The sequence below is a fragment of the Peromyscus californicus genome, unplaced genomic scaffold (genome assembly GCF_007827085.1).
Source record: "Peromyscus californicus insignis strain IS unplaced genomic scaffold, ASM782708v3 Scaffold_3__1_contigs__length_106647218, whole genome shotgun sequence".
Classification (NCBI taxonomy): Eukaryota; Metazoa; Chordata; class Mammalia; order Rodentia; family Cricetidae; genus Peromyscus; species Peromyscus californicus.
In genome coordinates this window covers 38,538,341-38,558,891 of record NW_026294551.1, presented here as the reverse complement: position 1 = coordinate 38,558,891, position 20,551 = coordinate 38,538,341, and the positions used below count along the sequence as shown (strand labels likewise).

The following is a 20,551-nucleotide window of genomic DNA, read 5'->3' as shown; positions in this document are numbered from 1 at the left end:
ACTTGCTATAATTATTTACTATACCACTTCATTCTTCTTAATTAGAATTACTGTTTGATATTTATAAAACTATATCTGGGAATGTTTAACCTATTACTATTCCTAAGTAAAAAGTGTCTTAAATATTGAATAATTGCAACTCATTTGGCTTGCCTACTCTTTTTTTAAGGAGAAAAGGAGATGGGGAAGATGCAGGATGGTTTTTTATCCCCTATGTACTGCTCATTCACCCAGTATATCATTGTGTTAAAAACTACCATGAAACCCTTGGTAGTCCTTAGATTTCTATGTGAAGAACTTTTGAAGTGATGAAAATATAGTCCTGGAAAATTCAAACGAAACATAAATCTTGCTACAGCCTTATCCATAGTGGGGAAAAAAAAAACAAAAACAAAAATAAACAACAACAAAAACCATCTGCTCTGCAACCTGACCCTACATGAAAGTTTTCTCCACATTTCTTTTCCCTTTTGTTAATCTCCCAGTCCTTGCTCCTTTTCTAATGAACATGATTGAATCACTGTTTAGAATGTCCTTTGCCTCCAACCTCAACCACTATGGCATGACTCATGTAGCTAGTGTCAGCGATGTTCTGCTGGACAACTCCTTCACTCCACCTTGTCAGCGGATGGGCGGAATGGTCTCTTTTCGGACCTTTGAAGATTTTGTCAGGTAAGGCATTATCGGACTGTGTCTGTTCAAGGGAAACCATGGACCTCTAGTTTTTGGGGGAGGGTCTCACCTTTCTAAAAAATAAAGCCTCCCCTGAAGAGCCACAAGCTAGCCAAAGAGATACAGCCTTCACCGTATATGCCCTCAGAGAGATAGATATCTTTCGATTTCTATTCCTCGTTCAGACTCTCTCAGCCTCTCCTTGCAGTGTAAAGCCTGGTCAGGAAAAAAAAAAGTAACAAACAAAATCATCTTTTCCTCGGGAGCTAACAGAAGAAGCTGTCTGCTCTGTGATGAGTGAAATGTCAGGAGAAATTAAACACAACACTAGAGTGAGCCCCACTAGAGACGATACATCTTTTGATTAAATGCATTCAGCATCTATCTCTTGATGTATACTGATGCATTACCCTAGGGGGAGGGGTAATTACATTGGCCTGTCACTGCTCCAGTCCCAGGCTCCTTCTGTTACTTTAAGAGCGATGATGACAGCACTGCAGATATCTTACATATGAAAACAAAACAAAACAAAAAAAGCTTTACATCATTTTTAAAAGAAAAAATATATATGGTTTATTAAAGTTTAAACAATCCATCCTCCTAATTTCTGCCACTTGGTGATATTTTGCATGTCATCTCTAGCTACTGGTATTTCTATTCTGCTGACTATTGAGCACACTGTAGGGTAGATTATTCTTTTAGACTGAGCTACCATGGCAGCATTAGTTTCCTGTCACTTGAGTTTTTATTGTGGATGTTTCTCTGGTGTTTTTTTTAGGATCTTTGATGAAATAATGGGCTGCTTCTGTGACTCCCCACCCCAAAGCCCCACATTCCCAGAATCTGGTCATACATCACTTTATGATGAGGATAAGGTATGGTACTACCTTTGGAAGACTACTTTGCTCTCTCAGACATGGGACTTATTTGTTTGTTTTGTTTTTTTGGTTTTTCAAGACAAGGTTTCTCTGTACAGTCCTGGCTGTCCTAGAACTCACTTTGTAGACCAGGCTAGCCTCGAATTCATGGAAATTCATCTACCTCTGCCTCCCAAGTGCTGGGATTAAAGGCTTGCACCATCACCAACTCCAGACATGGGACTTGTATTATACTATATCTTTCTGACTTTGGAATTGTGTAGCTGAATTTTTCCTGTATCCAGCACGGTCCACAGCTACTCAGAGTGGCTGGGCTTAGAGCCAATGAGAAGGCAGAACAGGAAGGCAATAAAGGCATAGGTTAGACAGGAAGAGGCTATCTTGGGAAGCTATGGCAACGTGGTGAGCTAAGGTTAGTTGGCGGCTATTACTCTGATCTCTACAGCTTGAACCCTTGTGTTTGGCTCTGTGTTTCTTATTTAATAAGATTGTTTAGAAATTCATCTACAGAATGGTACTTTTTATACTGTGCTACATTACTTGATTTTGTATGTCTCTTCAAAATACTTTTTAAAATAATAAATGGATATAAATTCTACATTTATAAAATATTATATTAACTTTGAAGTCTATAGTGGAGAATGTGTTCTATTATATGTGTATCCATTAGAGCTGCCTCTGGGTCTCCTAATGTTGCTTTAAAGATTTCTTTAGTTTCTGGAGTTCCCATGCAATGATAGCTTATGTCTTTCATATGGTACTATTATAGTCCTCAGGAAATGGTGGACTTTGACATTTTGTTTTTAAAGGTGTCCTTTTATTAAATCCCCTCCTTCTAATTTCTCAGTAAATGAATGTTCTCTTCTTTCCCTCCATTATTTTCCCATGGTTTGCTAAATCCATCATTTGATAACCTGTAAGAAAGTATAGTGAGTAGGACTATGTTACAGTGCTTTCTTTCTCTCATGTAGATTGTTTGACTCCCATTTTGCTGGAGACACTGTGACCTTCAAGTTTATTTCAAGATTTGAAGCCATCTCGAACTACTGCCTTTGATGTCTTACATGCTTTATTTAGCTCTGCTGTGACAGTTGGGCAGTAGTTTGAGTGTGTTTATTACTACTGAGTAGCAAACCAGAATATCCTATGGGTATATGTTTTTGTTCTACTAGGTATTGTGACTTCTTCCAGCTTCTGTAGCAGCCTTATAATCTTCTTCGGTTTGTGTTCTTGGGTTACAGGTCCCCAGGGATGAACCAATACACATTCTGAATGTGGCTATCAAGACTGATGGTGATATTGAGGATGACAGGCTTGCAGCTATGTTCAGAGAGTTCACTCAGCAAAATGTGAGTCTCTGATTGGGTAAAAGCTGGTGGTGGCTCTTTCCTGCTGCTTGCATCATAGCCTTCCTTTCATCAGTTTCTATTTGTAAGGTTTTTTTTTGTTTTGTTTCTTTGTTTTGATTTTTCAAGACAGGGTTTCTCTGTGTAGCCCTGGCTGTCCTGGATCTCACTCTGTAGACCAGGCTGACCTCAAACTCACAGAGATCCGCCTGCCTCTGCCTCCCATGTGCTGGGATTAAAGGTGTGCACCACCACGCCTGGCTTACTTGTAAGGCTTTTCATTGGTTGTCTTTCATTGGTTGTCCTAACTCGCAAGACTATGTTTTAACTACAGAAAGAAAATTCCAAAGTAATTTAATTATCTATAATGAATATCTTTTTATGACAAGACCTTAGATATTCCAGTGTTTTTAAGAGAATATGTTTTCTAATCTCTCCTAGAGCTTCAGTTTTGAACATTCATTGTTCAGTCTTAAACTCACTGCTGAATATATTCCTTTGGTGACAAGATCCATATGTGCTCAACTACATGCAGCTTCTTTCTGTGCTCTCTCTCCCCCACCCCCTTAAAATATTTGCAATACTTCCAGCTTCCATTTTGGTTTTGTTGTTGTTGTTGCTTGAGTGTGATCACATTGCTATTAAGCTCCATACTCAACACTTAGATTCTCATCGTTTTCATCACCTCTCTCCCGAGATGTTTTTCCTGTCTCTCATGTGCCCTTCCCTCTCCCTCAGTTCTGTAGGATTGTATCAAATTTCACCTCCTTAATAGGACTGAATAGCTAACCTAAGTTCATCTTTTAAATTACTACTTGATCAGCATACATACATACATACATCATGCATGCATACAAACATACATGCATGTGTGTGTGTGTGTGTGTGCGTGCGTGCGTGTGTGTGTGTGCGCGCGCGTGTGTGTGTGTGCGTGCGTGTGTGCCCAAGTATAGTTTTGCTTTGCTTGTTTGGGTGTTTTTTTTTTTTTTTTTTGGCTTTTTGTTGTTGTGGGTTTTTTTTGTTGTTGTTGTTCTGAGACGAGATGTCACTATGTAGCCCTGACTGCCTGGAACTCACTGTGTATACCAGGTTAGCTTCAAACTCAAAGACATATATACCTGCCTTTACTTCCCAAGTGCTTGAGATAAGTGGCAGCTAACATTTTTAAAACAACAATAATAATGTTTACTTATAAAGAAATTCTATCTCAATTTATTTGCACTTTTCTACAATTACACAAGTTTTACATGAATGAGGAGTTACTCTAGTTGTACACATGGAAAAGCTCATGTTCTGAGAGGTTAATTAATACTGTTTTATGGCCAAATGGAAGATGATGGAGCAAAGGCTTTCATGTCAGATCTGGGAGATTTGAAAAATGATACATTTTTATTCCCGTAGAATCTAATTAGGGCAACTGAATAGGCATGTTTAAGACAGTAATGAATACTGGTGATGGTACTGGGGATAGAAATTCTTGTCCTCTGCGTACCAGGCATTGCTCTACTATTGAGCTGTGCTCCTGATAGGTGATAGATGCCAAAGTGTGCTCTTAAAACTGCCTTTAATGGTCATACCCATGTGTTACTTTTGAAGGGATAGCACTTAGTGCTTATTATAAAGAACTCAGTAGATATTTTAAAACTTAATTCAGCACTCTATAAAAAGCTAGTCCCTTGGCATTCATGTCAGGTAATGGGAATGGTAGGAAGAAAATGATGTAGTAGTTAACACAAGTCAGCATTTTCTCTGACACTCTCAGAGCAGGTGAACTGATGTTGGAATTCAGCATCCAACACAAGGAGATTGTTCTTCCAGAGAAGTACACAGTAACTACCTAAAACCAACCTTCTGCCAATGACCAAGGTTACCTCAGTGGAGGAGTCCTGATGTACATGGCAGCAGCTGCTTCATAGAATAAGTCAGTGAAAGTTTCTGTCTAGATTCTTTAGATGCAAATAACCTTTATTTGATTGTGTTTTCACAACTTTAGGCTTTTTGTTTTCCTAAGACCTAAGGATTGCATACTCTTATACAGTGATCTAAAGAGGTCCCTTCATTTCACACATTGAGGCAAAGGGAAATCCATTGTCTTTGCCTAAGGCATTAAGAAGGGTCAGGGCAGAATGCTAACACTAGGAGCCTAGAAAAAGCATCAGTTAAGATGCTTACCTTGGAATATTTGCTATTTTCATCTACATATTTTTAAAATAGATGTGAGAAAAGGAGGGAAAAGCAATTTTGAAAAAAAAACTGGAGTAATAATTCGTTTTGTTTTTCACTTCATAATCATACTTCTAGCAGTTTAGAAAAAGTTTTTTTAAAGCACACATTAAACTATCAAATAGGTTGATCCAAATTGTCCAAATAATCTTCTAGTCCCAGCATGTCTTTTTTTCTCTCATAGAAATTAGGATCATATATTTGTAAATGACTTGTAGAGGAGATTGAAGCCGTCTGTGTAAATGGAGTTTCTCCAGGTGATGACGCCTAATCGCTGGGTAATAGCTGTGGACTTGCTGTGAGACCTGCATTATTACAATGTAATCAGAATCCTGTTGCTCTGCTGTTATTGTCAGCCACTTGTGGAATTTTAAAAGCAATAACAATTTTGATTTTAAATCATGGCATTATTAAAGTTATTTTCTTCCCTTGCCAGAACATAGCTATTGATGCTTGTCTTTGAAGGACTCGGCTGTAGTGGAATTCTTTGTTGGTGTCTGAAGTATTTCTGTTGCTCAGTATACTGAGAGCATCTGCACATCTCCTTTCTTGTAGCACATTTTACTTTTATTGTAATGTCAGTATTTGTTTACTTATACTGAAGAGTATGATGACAGTATGGATAATTTTTAAATATGGTTAGACTAAAGTTTACTTTTATTTGACCTCAGAATTTATCATGGAAGTTTGTTTATAGAAAATATATTTTCCTATTAATTTTTGCTTATACTATCAGTAATAGCAATGTTATTACTCAGTAATATCATAGCAGAAATCTAGCACCAAGAATCATAGCACCAAGCCTGATTGTCTGCTTTCAATCCCCAGGACCCACACCCGTATAGACACAAACACATGAGTAGATAAATGTAATTTTTAATAGGAGGAAATGGCCCAGACACATGTTTCTTTATAAGAAAAAAACTTTGAATTAAAAACAAACAAACAAACAAACAAACAAACAAAAAACCAAAAAAAAAACCCTGCCAGGCATAATGGTGCGCATTTTTAATCCCAGCACTCAGGAGGCCCAGGCAGGTGGATCTCTCTGAGTTCGAGGCCAGCCTGTTCTACAAATCGAGTTCCAGGACAGTTGGGGCTACACAAAGAAACCCTGTCCTGACAAAACAAAAAATAAAAAAACAAAAAACTTATATATTATCTTGAATGTTAAGAATAGGAGGCCAGCAAGATGGCTCAATGGGTAAAGAGCCTGCTACCAGGCCTGATGACCTGCTTTCAGTCCCCAGGACCCACATCCATGTAGACGCAAACGCACGAGTAGATAAATGTCATTTTTAATTTTATTTGATGTGTGTGAGTGTTTTCCTACACGTATGTTTGTATGTTACATCTAGGGCCCATGGGACAGACCCTTCTTTCTAACCCCCCAAAATGCAATTTGAATGATTAAAAAAAGAATTTGTTTATAAACTGTTAGTTCAATTATTATAGCTGGGAATGTAATCCAACTGCAGTCTTGCCAAGGGCTGTAAAAGTCTCTGTATCTTTTTCTTTTGTATTATTCATGAATTCTCCCAAGTCATTCAATGGGTGGGATTGCTTTCCTGCTTATTACCATGTAGCTCCTTTGTAAGGATCTTTAAAGACATTTAAAACTTATTATTTGCTTTTTGAAGTAAACAAATAGTACAGAATGGAGGAAAGCTTAGGTTTGGGAGTTCAAGGCTCATATAAGAGGCTGTCTTCTAACATCTTGTTTGCCTGTACCAAGTGGAGCTATGAATGATCCCAAGTTTAAAAGTCTTTTAAAACTTGGGTTTTTTTGTTTTGTTTTGTTTTGTTTTTTAATTGGTTTTTCGAGACAGGGTTTCTCTCTGCAGTTTTGGTGCCTGTCCTGGATCTCACTCTGTAGACCAGGCTGGCCACGAACTCACAGAGATCTGCCTGGCTCTGCCTCCCAAGTGCTGGGATTAAAGGTGTGTGCCACCACCGCCCGGTTAAAACTCGTTTTTAACATCCACCTTTTTTTTTTTTTTTTTAAAGACAGCAACTTGCTTTAGTCCAGATTGTTTTTTGAAGTCATAATCCTTCTCCCACAGCCTCCTGGGTACTGGGATTACAGACATGTACCACCAAGCCTGGCAGCTTTTTATTTATTTACAATATGTACATATATTTTAAATTGTGTGTATGTGTGTCTTTCTGTCTATGGAGATATGCACATAAGTGAAGGTGCCCATAAAAGGTAGAGTTGGATTTTCCTGGAGCTGGATTTACAGATAGTTGTGAGCTGTCTGATGTGGGTCCTGGGAATTTAACTTTAGTTCTCTAGAAGAGAAATATGTCTTAACTGATGAGCCATTTTTCTATAATATGTTTGTTAATTCCTTGAGAATATCAACCAATCTGTTTTGATCATATTCATCCCCACACACACTTATCTCATTTCCAACCTCCCCTTGCTTTCCACTCAACTTTGAGTTTTCTTCTTTCTTTTCTTTCTTTCTTTCTTTCTTTCTTTCTTTCTTTCTTTCTTTCTTTCTTTCTTTCTTTCTTTCTTTCTTTCTCTCTTTCTCTCTTTCTCTCTCTCTCTCTCTCTCTCTTTCTCTCTCTCTTTCTCTCTTTCTCTCTTTCTCTCTTTCTCTCTTTCTCTCTTTCTTTCTTTCTTTCTTTCTTTCTTTCTTTCTTTCTTTCTTTCTTTCTTTCTTTCTTCTTTTTTTTTTTTTTTGTTCTCCATCAAGTCCAATTTGTGTTGCCTCCTCCTAGCCTTGGAAGGAAGCCTGCCCAGAAGAGTACTCAAGCTACCAGGGTTCACACCAGTAAAACGACAGTTCTTTCCACCTCAGTTAATGTAATCAGGATTATCCAAACAGGAGTTGGAGAGATGCCTCACCAGTTAAGAACACTCTCTGCTCTTCCAAAGGATTTGGATTTGATTCCCAGAACTCGTAGGGCAGCTCACAACCATGTTTAAACTCCAGTTCTAGGAGAGTTGATGCCCTTTTCTGGCCTCCTTGGGCACTACATACATGTGATTCACAGACATATACTTAGGCAAAACACCCATAAACAGAAAATAATAATAAAATAAACCTTTTTTAAAAATTACTTTGTACATATGTGCCCACAAGGGCAGTGGTGGTACACACCTTTAATCCCAGTACTCAGAAGGCAGAGGTAGATGGATCTCTGTGAGTTCGAGACCAGCCTGGTCTACAGAGTGAGTTCCAGGACAGCCAAGGCTGTTACACAGAGAAACACTGTCTTGAAAAACCAAAAGTAAACCAAACCAAACCAAAATAAACAGACATGCCTACAGACCATCCTGATCTAGATAATCCCTCATTGAGACTCTCTTTCTATATGATTCTATATTGTCACATAGACAGTTACCACTAAGCATCTCAGTGTGTTTTACCTGGAGGTGAACTAGCTCTAAGACTTCATATAACCCTTGCTTCTCCACTCCCTTCCCTCCTGATCAATAGAACTTCTGTTCCTTAACACATAATCCCAGGAGCAGTGTTCAAATTTGTTTCTAATTTTGAAAGTTCTGAGATGAGGTCTGTATTCCAGGAAGGGGACTTATTCCAGTCAGAATCTTGTGAAGATTTAAGTAAGATAAAATTTAGTTGTCATCTATCTTACGTTTTATATGTTTGTTCATAGAAAGCTACTCTGGTTGAGCATGGGATCCGGCGACTTACGTTCCTGGTTGCACAAAAGGTATTGACATGTGAATTATATCTGTCTAGTATTTATGTTGCCACCATATCTTTGGGGTTTTGTTTTGTTTGTTTTTCAGACAGGGTTTCTCTGTGTAACAGCCCTGGCTGTCCTGGATCTCACTCTGTAGACCAGGCTGGCTTCAAATTCTGAGCCTGCCGTTGCCTCCCAAGTGCCTGTGCTGCCATCACCTTGCTGCTGCCCCCACATTTTTAAATATAAGAAATGGGGTTACAGTAGTGTGTTATTTAAAGATTCTATGTAAAGAAATCATTGCCTCTATAAGTTTTTAAAAGGCTTTTGATAATATTTGGGATTCTGGGAAGAATTTTCTAAACTCATCACCTGTTACTCAGTTTGTTTTTAATATTTTTACTAATTTCCAGTTTCTGCTCATTTATTCTCTTCCCATTTTTTTTTTAATTTGAAAGGATTTCAGAAAACAAGTCAACTGTGAGGTGGATCAGAGATTTCATGTAAGTAAAGTTTGGGAATGAATTTTTAACTCTATCTAATAGTCTATGTAAAATGATGATTCTTCTTTGTCTTCTTCTTCTTCTTCTTCTTCTTCTTCTTCTTCTTCTTCTTCTTCTTCTTCTTCTTCTTCTTCCTTCTCCTCCTCCTCCTCCACCTCCTCCTCTTCTTTTTCTTCCTCTTCTTCCTCTTCTTTTCTTCTTCTCCTCCTCTGCATTGGAAGTCTCAGTGTAGCTCTGAGTCATAAATAAGGATGAGTGTGTGCATTGCCTCTGTTGAATAAGAAGTAGGAATTCCCTTGTGCACACAGTGAGTCAGTAAGAAAGCAGTATCAGTCGCATTTGAGGTCTTAGTTTCTACTAAAAATGAGTATAAGTTCTAATATCAAGAAAACTCAATTCTGAAGGCCAGTGATTATAAGTTTAAAATGCCTTTGTAGAGCGTAAGCTGCAGTTTTTTATATTAATTCCAAGGGCAAGAATGAATAAATATTAAGCATTCTCTTTGCTCTCCCACTTAACTGAATTAAATATTAGTATTTTTGAGGTTAAGGTTTTTATTGGAAGGAAAGTTAAGCTAATAGTAGATATCTGAACTTTAGTTTACACTGGGATTGTAACCAGTATGGAGATAGCAGTAAGACCAGAAACATAGCCTGTATTCATGATGTCACTCAAAATGACTATAGTCAAAATGTTTCATCAGAAATTGCTTTTGTGTAGCCAAGATTCCAAGGGTGTTAAGAAGTCTTGGTTTTCCTGAAGAAATTTTTACTGTTCTCATTGTTGCTATTTGTTTATTATAGCAATTAAAACAACTAAGCTATTATTCAAGTACTGCTCATTTTTAATAATTAGCAGGTAACATTTGGGTTCTGGAAAGGGCTTTCTAAACTCAAGGCATTTGATATTTTGTTTTCCTTCATGCAGTCACCTTGCTGATCTATCTAGTCTATAGAAAAGCGAGAGAGCCTCCCCTGCAAGCTAAACAGCTAAGATTTTTCTGAAATGCTTTAGGAAATGTAGTGGACTACACAACTCCCTTGTGTTATTGATGTCAGGAAATCCAGCAGAGTGCAGGTATATATCAATCAATAACTTCAGACAGGAAACTGGAGTCAGTGGAGAAGTATGAGGAGCTTAGAGAGAACCCTGGGGCTTTAGGAAGAAAAATCAGGAGCTTAGAGAATAAAATTGGTACTTGGGGATAGAATATGAGTGTCCATGAATAAACACTGTGGCTGGTAGATGCTCTCAGAACTAAGGTACACATGCCAGAAGCCAGGCACTGAATGTGCATCAGAATTGGAATAGGGTCCTAAACATTTGGTTTAAGCTCATTTTTTATCACCAACATTGGAATAATAGCATATTATTAAAGAGACTGACATGAATTTGTAAAATTATTTTACTTTTTGCTAAGAGTGCATATAATGCATATGGTGTGATCACCAAAGCTGCACAGAAAAGCCCTGTCTTGAAAAACCAAATAAAAAAAAAAGAAAGAAAGAAAGGATTATTGGGTTTGGGAGGGACAAGGACAACTATTACTGAACCTCTAGGGAACCTTGGCAGGAATTGTACAAGTTTAGGACTACAGTCCTGGTACTGATCTGAGTTTTTCTGGTGGTGGTAGCTTGCTGTTCATGAGGAATGCTTAGCCTTAGCCTCTGTCATGTTGTCTGATATGAGCTTGGCCCATAGTTAGTGTAGTGTGAAAAAGAGGAAGCTTTCCAGGAGTGTTAGAGGTGAATCCCTTGATCTCTGTGGCTTCTTGGTAATCCACAGTGATGTATGCAGCTCCCTCTGTTCTACACTGTCAAATCCCTGTGTTACTGAATAGAAGAGAGAATGTGTTCATGTGCACCAAGGAGAGGAGAAAGGGAACAACCAAGTTTTGGTAAGAACAACATTGGTTGGTGTGGAGTGAAACAAACTGCTCTTTCAAAGTCATGGATCTTTTGGACTGCTCTAGAACCATGAGACAAATAAGGGCCAGACAAAAAGAGGGATTCATAGAGTACAGGTGTACTGTGAGGTGTTTATTCTGATCCCAGTGAAGTCCATAAGCATCTCAGAACTCCATTGTGCGGTCATGATTGTCCCAGAACGCTGACTACTGGGATGTCTGCTGCTGCCTTAACTGCTTGCTTAACTCTAGTCACAGACTTACTCTGCGACAGCTATTACGCCAGCAATAAAAACACTGGGTTTGGAATCTGTTTTCATAGCCATCTAATTAAGTCAAGTCTCCGTAATGTGAAGCAAAGAATGGCTTGAAATTAATGCTATAATAGGAAGTTCGAGGAAAACCAAGTCTGTCCTTTTAAAAATCTGTTGCATTTTTTAAAAAAGAAAAGAACCCTGAAAAGAAAAGTTACCTTAAATCGTTTTTTGTTTGTTTGGGTTTTTTATTGTTGTTGTTTTCTTTCTTTTTCTTTTCTCTTTTTTTTTGTCTGTGTGTGTCGGGGGGCAGAGTCTCACTCTGTAGCCTCAACCTCCCAAGTGCTGAAACTATAGGCATATCACCCTGCACAACCTTACAGCTTTGGCTTCTTGAATTTCTCTGTTAAGTTGCGGTTAGTTACACTAATATTTTAGATCTTAAATTCCAAAAGGTGTATCAGAAAGAGCTAATTGGTATATATTATACTTTTTAAATTTTGATTTCTCTTTATTTTTTTAGCAAAGATATTTTCAAGGTTATTAAAATATTAAGAAATTTTAGGATTTCTTCCTCTTTTTTAAAATAAAAACTTAAGGTCCAAATGCTGTGACAGGATTCTAAATCACCTAGTTTGTATTTTATTTAAACCTTTCCTTCTTTTTTTTTTTTTTTTTTGGTCCAAGGGTTTATGGGATTTTAAAAATTGTCACAAATCTCCCAAGAGCTAGTTGCCCTTTCATGATTATTTACATGTGAGTGACTCTCATGTAAGTTGAAATATTTTGGATTATTTAGGCTTTGAGGGAGGAGTTTGGTATCATAAACAGTTATCATGGCTCATAGTTAGTAGTTTGCATTTGTTTCTTTTCTTTTTGCAGGGTAGTTAGTTGTTTACTGGTGGACTAACTAGCCAGGTTAGGTTAGGATTTTGTTTTAATTACAGTCTATATAATTAGTTCTCAGCATGTTGAGGTAAAAGAGAATTGCACCAGCAAGCTCCCAATTTCTTCATCTCATTAGGTTTTTAACACGATTATTAGTATCATAATCAGCTATGATGCTTTCTCTTTCAGGTTTTCACATTCTCTGATTTGCAGGGTGTCTTGATTGGCTAATTTAGGCAAATTATTTTGATTGTCTTGATGATGGTTGGCTGATTAGAACACAGCAGGGGTATAATTTCTTCCTGAGAAATGTTGCATTCTTTTGTTTTTTTGGTATCAGAACACTAAGAGGGCTTTCTTTGTGTACATTCAATTATGATATTTGCCCATAACACTAGAGCATGCCTGGAAAGCAATTACATTAGTGATGGAATAAGCAGGAATGCTGTTAGTGGAAAAATTGGCAGCATGAAGATGAGGGGAAATCCATGAAGTTACTAAAACCATAGGATCAGAATGGTTGTTTTGTTTTGTTTTTTGTTTATGGTTTTTGGAGACAAGGTTTCTCTGTGTAGCCCTAGCTGTCCTGGAAGTTGCTTTGTCGACAAGGCTGCCCTTGAACTCACAGAGATCCGCCTGCCTCTGCCTCCCAAGTGCTGGGATTAAAGGCCTGTACCACCATGCCTGGCTTTGTTTGTTTGTTTGTTTTCCTGATGCTTTTGAGTAATTTGTTTGTCTTATGAGTGCCCAAAAGTTGACTACTTATGAAAGCCTGCAGACTTCTGGTCTCCCGAAGAATGTATTGATATTCCTGTCTTCCTATTGCAGACAGTTCATGTCAACCCCTGTTGTAAATGTTCTGAATTTCAGTGTATCAAAGTCTCCTCAGAAGTTGGGGAAGAGGTTTACTTCCATCACCTCAGATACCTTCTCAGCTCTGTGATGAAAGTGGGCATTTGTTGTTTGTTTGGGAGGAGCTGCTGCTTCTTGTTGTTTTGGTTTTTGTTTTGTTCTCACTGTGTAGCCTTGACTATCCTGGAACTCACAGAGATCCACCTGCCTCTGATTCCTTAGTCCTAGGATTAAAGGTGTGCTACTACCCACAGTGAAAGTGTTTTTTTAAATTGATAGTTTAACTCTGTCTTGTCACCTTACAGCTAACTTGCCCTCTGCCAAAAGGTAGCCCTTTTATTTTATGCAGTGAAAATATTTCCATTCAAACTGTTTGATTTTTTTTTTCATGCCTACAATTTTGATTAATTGATTTGGTGGAAAGAAAGCTGTTAAAAATTTGTGGTTACTACTGTCTTGTTTTTTAGTAAAAATGGGACAGATGTACACAGGAATGACCTATCAGTACCTCCTCGGGTCAGGCAGATAGAAAAGTGTGTGCTTACATGTTATCTTAAGACTTTACTGTCTTCTTTCAAGAAAACCCCATGGAAGGGTTTGTCTCTCTTTCTTTACGTTATGTTTTATTTTTAGGTCATAATTTAGAAGCTAAATTTCTTGAGAATTAAACCAGAGCTAGACTATGGAAAGTTCAGAGAATGGAATCTACTGACAGTTCAGCTGCCACTTCCTACTTAATTTTGAAGTTACCCCCGTGCTACACTGACATTGGGCCTGCCGGAAGGAGGTGTGCCAGAGAATTGTTGAGAACAAAATCCTATTAGTAAAATGTCAGTCATATGTAAAACCCACTTTCACTTTTGAAGGGCTTTTAAAGACCTTTTGATTCTCCTGGTATTGGTAAATGAACTCCTACAAGTCTGTTAAGTTAAATCTTACAGTTAAAATACTGTGAAAATGTAGGCAGGCAGTCATGGTGAGGCCTTTCTGCTTTCCCAGCAGTGGGAGGCAGAGGCAGATGGAAGATGGAGGTCAAAGCCAACCTGAGCTCTAGGCCAGGATGGCATGATGAGACTCTGTCTCAGAAAAAGAAAGAAAAGAAACAAACTTTCTGTAAATTAAAAACCCACAGTGTTGCAGTATGAGTTTGCCTTGTTTCCTACTTTGTCTTAATCCCCCCCCCCCCCCCCCCCCCCCCCCCCCGCCCCCACCTTTTTTTTCCTCACCAAAGAAGAACACATTTAAATAAGGAATTTTGATTATAACAAGAATAAAAAGATAATGCCCTGTGCTTGAGTGGCAAAAGGCATTGGCTCCGTCATGAGAGACTTGGGTTGATTTTCCCCTTGAGCTAAGCCTTGCTCATCTGTAAAGCAGGGGCTGTGATCATTCCCTCCAACTAGTAGATTTTGAGTCCTCATTTCCTTCATGGCTCTTGAAGAATGTGTAGCTAGCTAGTCCTGGTCTCTCTGCTTTATGCCAACTATCACTTGATTATATTGCACTCCTAATGAAGAAGGTGCCTAATGGAACCTCCTAGAGAGGAAATAGTAATGACTCATTGCAGCACTGCCAGGAGAGCTTCCCATCCGAGAAACAGGGGTATTTGGTGTTAATAAGTTAAATTTCAGAAACTAATGAACTCTGCTAATTGAATTCATCTTTGTTAATTAATAGGGTTCTAGTAAATTGGTTGCTTTCTTGTGTAATGCTGTGCAGGAAGACCTAATGATTTCAAGTTCACTGGTCCCACCCCTTTCTTTCCTAGGCAGAGCAGTAGTGACCAAAGTAGCATCCACTACTTCCTTTGTCTTAAAAGTTATTATTAAATCCTTGAAATGATCAGCTTCAGAATGAATGCTGGAGTGGGGGTGGGGTCAAAACACCACAGACTGAAAACTGACTTGTCTAGTTTACTTTTGAAGAGTTTTCTTAATGAGAAGCTTGGGAAATCAGTCCAGTAAGTCCTGTTGCAGTGGTTGTAGTATAGGGTATATTGATTTTATTTGCCAGATTATGCCAAGAGTAACACGCTGGAAGACTCTTTTTTTCTACTTGAGAAATGAATTGAAAACTTTTTCTTGGGAGATGATAGTAATTTCCAAGAGGAATCAAAGCGATGATTATCCAGAGGGTCCCTCTTGCCTGGAGTAAGCTCAGATAAGGAGCATGTTTTTTAGGAACTACCTTCTAGATACTTGACTGAGGCCATACTGTATGCTGTGTCCCCAAAGAGCCATTCCATGAAGGACTAACATACTTTGCCTTCTTCTTTAACACAGAGAGAATTTCCCAAATTTTTCACATTCCGAGCAAGGGATAAGGTAAGGCTGATTCACTCCATTGCCTCTTTTTCTCTCCCTTTCTCCTTCTTGTCTCCTCCCTCTTCCCCTTCCTCTCTCTCTCTCCTCCGCCCCATCCTTCCCTCTTTCCCTCCCCTTTTTGTGCTATGAGTAGGTCATTGTTGCCATTCTCTTTTCTATAAAGCACACTTCCTTCAGAAAGAGTTTACTTTAAGAAATGATCAAATGTGTTGACCCAAAGAAGGCGATAACTTCAACACCATCCCTTTCCTTCAGAACAGTTTTGAGGTGTTATTAAAGAATGCTTTATGTAGTAGGATTATTCTATGTTTTTAGTGGGATCACTCTTGTCACCTACAAGAGAGTTGATTTGTATTCAGCTCTTCTTTTCGTCCATTTGTTTCTTAGTTTTGAAGTATACAATTTCATATCGTGTTGATTTCTCCCTCTTTCTAGCTTATATTTTAGGTATCTTTCCCATTGATTTAATTGACAGGCTTTCTAGTAAAACAATTTATAATCAGCAATGTAGAAAATGGATTTATAGAACCTTTTATATATAAGTGATGATGTAACTATTGGGATAGAATGCCCCAGAGCCAAATACTGTCAAAAAATATGTTTATTTATTATTCAGTGATATGAGTCCTGCCCTTAAGTATTTCATACTACTTGGGTGAACCCATAACATTATCATGTATGTGAAGTAGATACTAATTAATGTGAAGCAATCTGTATAGTTGGTTGTTTTTAAAAAATTGTAACAGTATTAAATGCTTTAGAAATTCTGAGGGAGTTAAAGGTTTTTATTTGTGTTGTTTTCATTTAATTATTTTGTTGAGGGGACAGAATTTTACTGTGTAGCCCTAGCTGGCCTGGAACTCTATGTAGACCTGGCTGACCTCAAACTCAAAGAGATCCACCTGCCTATGTCTTTGGGTTTTTTTGTTTGTTTTGATGAACATTGTAATTTGTAGAAGCATGAAATGTTGAAAACTTGAGAAACAGATAGATGTTTGGGCACCTTTTTTTTCGGGGGGAGGGGTTCTCTGTGTAACCCTGGCTGTCCTGAAATTCACTCTGTGGACCAGACTGGCCTCCAACTCAGAGATCCACCTGCCTCTGCCTCCCGAGTGCTGGGATTAAAGATGTGGGCCACCACCGCCCAGCTAGGGCACCTATTCTTTTTTTGGTTTTTCAAGACAGAGTTTCTCTGTGTAGTTTTGGTGCCTGTCCTAGAGCTCGATCTGTAGACCAGGCTGGCCTGGAACTCACAGAGATCCGCCTGGCTCTGCCTCCCGAGTGCTGGGATTAAAGGTGTGCGCCACTGCTGCATGGCTAGGGCGCCAATTCTTATGTAAGCTATTACAGTAGTTCTGTATGTAGCTCATTAGCATGTTATAGCTTATGTTTCCATTTTTGAGACCCCTCCCATCCTTTTTTTGAGATGGAGTTTCACTCTGTAGCCTGAGCTACCCTCCAGCTTGCTCTGTAATCCATAGCCTTGATTTATTTTTTATTTTATTTTAGTTATTTATTATGGTGCTAGGGATTGAGCCCACATGTTCATACGTTAGGCAAGTACTCTACCTCTGAGCCACATCCAAAATCCCCATGATAGCCTCAAACTTTGGATAATCCTCCTGCCTCAGCCTCTTGGGTGCTGGGATTACAGATGTGAGTCAACATCTCCAGCCCTTAGGAATCTGTTTTACCAACACAGTCATAAAGTAATTTTGCAACTGCCTCATGTAAGGTGTTTGTCTCTGATTCTTGTGCTCAGTTTGAGGAGGACCGCATTTATCGTCACCTGGAGCCTGCTCTGGCTTTCCAGTTAGAGCTGAACCGGATGAGAAATTTTGACCTTACTGCCATTCCATGTGCTAATCACAAGATGCACTTGTATCTTGGGGCAGCTAAGGTGGAAGTGGGCACAGAAGTGACTGACTACAGGTTCTTTGTTCGTGCAATCATCAGGCATTCTGATCTGGTCACAAAGGTGGGTACTTTACTTTAATGGGAAGTTAGCCATGAGGGAAAGGACAGAGAGTTAGTAATTCAGATTTACTATTTGAATCAAAGCTTTTGTCTTTGTCACTCTTCAATATTCCAAATAATAAGGCTCATTTTTCTTTAATTTGATTTTTCTTGATAACAGAAGCATGAGAGCACTCACTTGAAGAAAGAAAACTGTGCTTAGCAGACAGAAACCACAAAGACTTGCCTAATGATAACTAATAAGGAAAAAGTTACAGTAACCACATTGTAAACCTGTCTAAATGTGTGGGCATCCTATTGCCATAAGCTTCTTCCTTTAGCTCTTCATTCTAAACAGGTTTTCTTTCTAAAGAGCTCTGTTTGGCATATGTGAAACATAATCATATTGGGGTTTCAGCTCTGTAAATGCCTAGCATCTCTACCTCTTAGAGGAAATTAGATCCTAAGAGGCTGGAGAAGGGCTAACAGAGACTCTATATTTAGCCTTTGCCAGCCCTTACCTCCTACAGTCAATAGATTTACAACCTAGAGAAAGTTAAATGATGTATAACCAGAAACCTTACTATTTTTATCATATTGCTTCTTAAGTTATTGCATTGGGGCGGGGGTAGGATGTATGTACACTTACCCATTCAAGCACATGTGGAGGCCAGAAGTTGACATTCGGACATCTTCCTCTGTTACTGTCCATTTTATTTTTATTACATGTGCACCTCTGTTACTCTCTACCTTGTTTTTTGTTTGTGTTTGTTTGTTTTTTGAGACAGTATCTCTCACTGAACCTGGAGCTTACAGTTTCAGCTAGGCTGGCTGGTCAGTGAACCCTCTTAATTCCATTCCCCACTTTCCCCTGGTGCTGAGGTTACAGATGCAGGGCACTGCTCCAGCTTTTTCACAAGCCCTGGAAATCCAAACTTAGTCCTTGTGCTTTCCCAGCAAGCACTGTACCCACTGAACCATTTTCTCAGCCCTCTCTATTGCTTCTAAAGCACACTAATGGTGTGATTTCTTCCTATATAGGAAGCTTCTTTTGAATATCTTCAAAATGAAGGGGAGCGGCTGCTTCTGGAAGCCATGGATGAATTGGAGGTTGCTTTTAATAATACAAATGTCCGCACTGACTGTAACCACATCTTCCTCAACTTTGTGCCTACAGTCATCATGGACCCATCGAAGGTAAATTTCTCACAGTTTCTCTGCCAGTCCACACAAAGAGACTCATTTGTATGTGGCTCATGTGGATTTGGAAACAGGTGTTCATGTCAGCAGGTTGACCTTTTAATTTTTTAAAGTCACAGGCTGCTTGTAAGGCTGAGTTTCATAGGACAATCTCAAAATTGTTTTATTTAACCATTAAAAATAGTCCTTAAAACTGAAGGTGGTATGCTACTTATTTGCTTGTAATAAGAATTTCTCGGCCGGGGGTGGTGGTGGTGGAGGTGGTGGAGGTGGTGGTGGCGGCGCCTTTAAACTTGGGAGGCAGAGGCAGGCAGATCTCTGTGAGTTCAAGACCAGCCTGGTCTATGGAGCACGTTCCAGGACAGACTCCAAACTACACAGAGAAACCCTGTCTCAAAAAAAAAAAAAAAAAAGACAAAAAAAGAACTTCTCAATTTTTACTAATTTGCCCTGTAGTAGTCCTATTATAAATAATCCCCTAGGATTCCTCATTCGAAGTAATTCATTTTGATATTGTTAGACATTTTGACTAAATTACTGCCTTTATGCATTAAATGCTACTTATGAGTGGCCTTGTTAGGTGCAACGCTGTCCAAAAATGTCTACCCTATTTCTCCACAGTGAGAGAATTTTAACTGTACGGAATTTCACATGATGTATGTTTTCGTCCCTGAGGCTCTATTCTAAACTGTGTTCTGTACAATTTAAGATGATGGTGGAATAAGGGCAAGTGGCTCTCCGTTCCTGATCTTTCTGACTTTCTCCTGTGTTGTGCATTTGGATAGGACTGTCAATCAATATCTGTTTTTCTCTACATCAGTTGTAGACAGGAACTTTTGCTTCTTCTTTTTTAAGACATTGTCACACGTACCTCAAGCTAGTCTCGAACTTCCTGTGTAGCTGAGAATGATCTTGAGCTTCTGATCCTTCTCCCTCAACCTTCCACGTGTTGGGTTATACAGTGCTGGATTATGTAGTGCTGGGTTATATAGTACTGGATCATACAGTGCTGGGTTATACAGTGCTAGGGATCAAACCCAGGGCTTTGTACATGCTACCCAATCACTCTGCCATTTGAACTATATCCCCAGTTCTGATTTTGCCCATTGAACTTAGTGCCCAAGACCTGAAAATGTTTCCTACTTTTTTTTCTTCAAAACCCCAAAGCAATGGTGGGATAATTGTGTTTGTTTGGAAAGCTGTTCTTTGAGTCTCAATTTGCATCATCTGTACAGCAAAATTTCACTTTAGCACCAACAAAGCTAGCAGTCTTACAGCATGACTAGGACTCTGTATGTTTTTAGATTGACTTTTCCTCTATGAATAATTTTATTTAAAACATCAGCCTCTCTGGTGCTACTCTGAGTACTCAGACTCTCCCTTGCTAGTCACACATCACTGTTGTTTCCTGTACACACAGATTGTTAGCGTTTATCCTCTCAAGAAAAGAATGGATAAATGTTTCTTGGCTAGCACACACAGTGTGGGAACAGGGAAGTTATCTACTTGAAACCTATTCTAAGTTAAAACTCCATGGTACAGAAACAAAATGCATGCAGGATGATACCACCTACTGGAAAACCATAAATTGGAACATATAAGGTAATCTTAAGGCTTTCTAAGAAGCTGAGACATCACTTTAGAAAGACACTTCAGAATGCTCTGGGTACTTGCAGCCCCATTGGGAACAGTTAATGCATGTTAGTAACAAAACCATTTATGCATTTATTTACTTGGTGAGACTTGGTTCTCTCCTTATACCATGTGGGTTCCAAGGATCTTTAAGTTCTCAGGCTTGGTGGCAAGTGCCTCTACCCACTAAAATACCTTGGCAACCTACAAAGTCACTTGTAGGGATATCCAGTTAAAATAAGTTTTCTAACTCT

At 38.8% G+C, this 20,551-nt stretch overlaps 1 protein-coding gene across 6 annotated transcripts in view; it reads left to right on the top strand.

The window, feature by feature from the left end:
• Positions 1–20,551, top strand: part of Acaca (acetyl-CoA carboxylase alpha) — a 272,460-nt gene that overhangs the window by 162,924 nt on the left and 88,985 nt on the right. For all 6 annotated transcript variants that reach the window (XM_052759693.1, XM_052759691.1, XM_052759690.1 and 3 more), the window contains 8 exons: positions 529–672; positions 1,451–1,547; positions 2,792–2,899; positions 8,753–8,809; positions 9,241–9,285; positions 15,468–15,509; positions 17,272–17,487; positions 18,507–18,662. In XM_052759693.1, the coding sequence (XP_052615653.1) occupies positions 529–672; positions 1,451–1,547; positions 2,792–2,899; positions 8,753–8,809; positions 9,241–9,285; positions 15,468–15,509; positions 17,272–17,487; positions 18,507–18,662 (865 nt within the window). The remainder of the gene's footprint in view (positions 1–528; positions 673–1,450; positions 1,548–2,791; positions 2,900–8,752; positions 8,810–9,240; positions 9,286–15,467; positions 15,510–17,271; positions 17,488–18,506; positions 18,663–20,551) is intronic.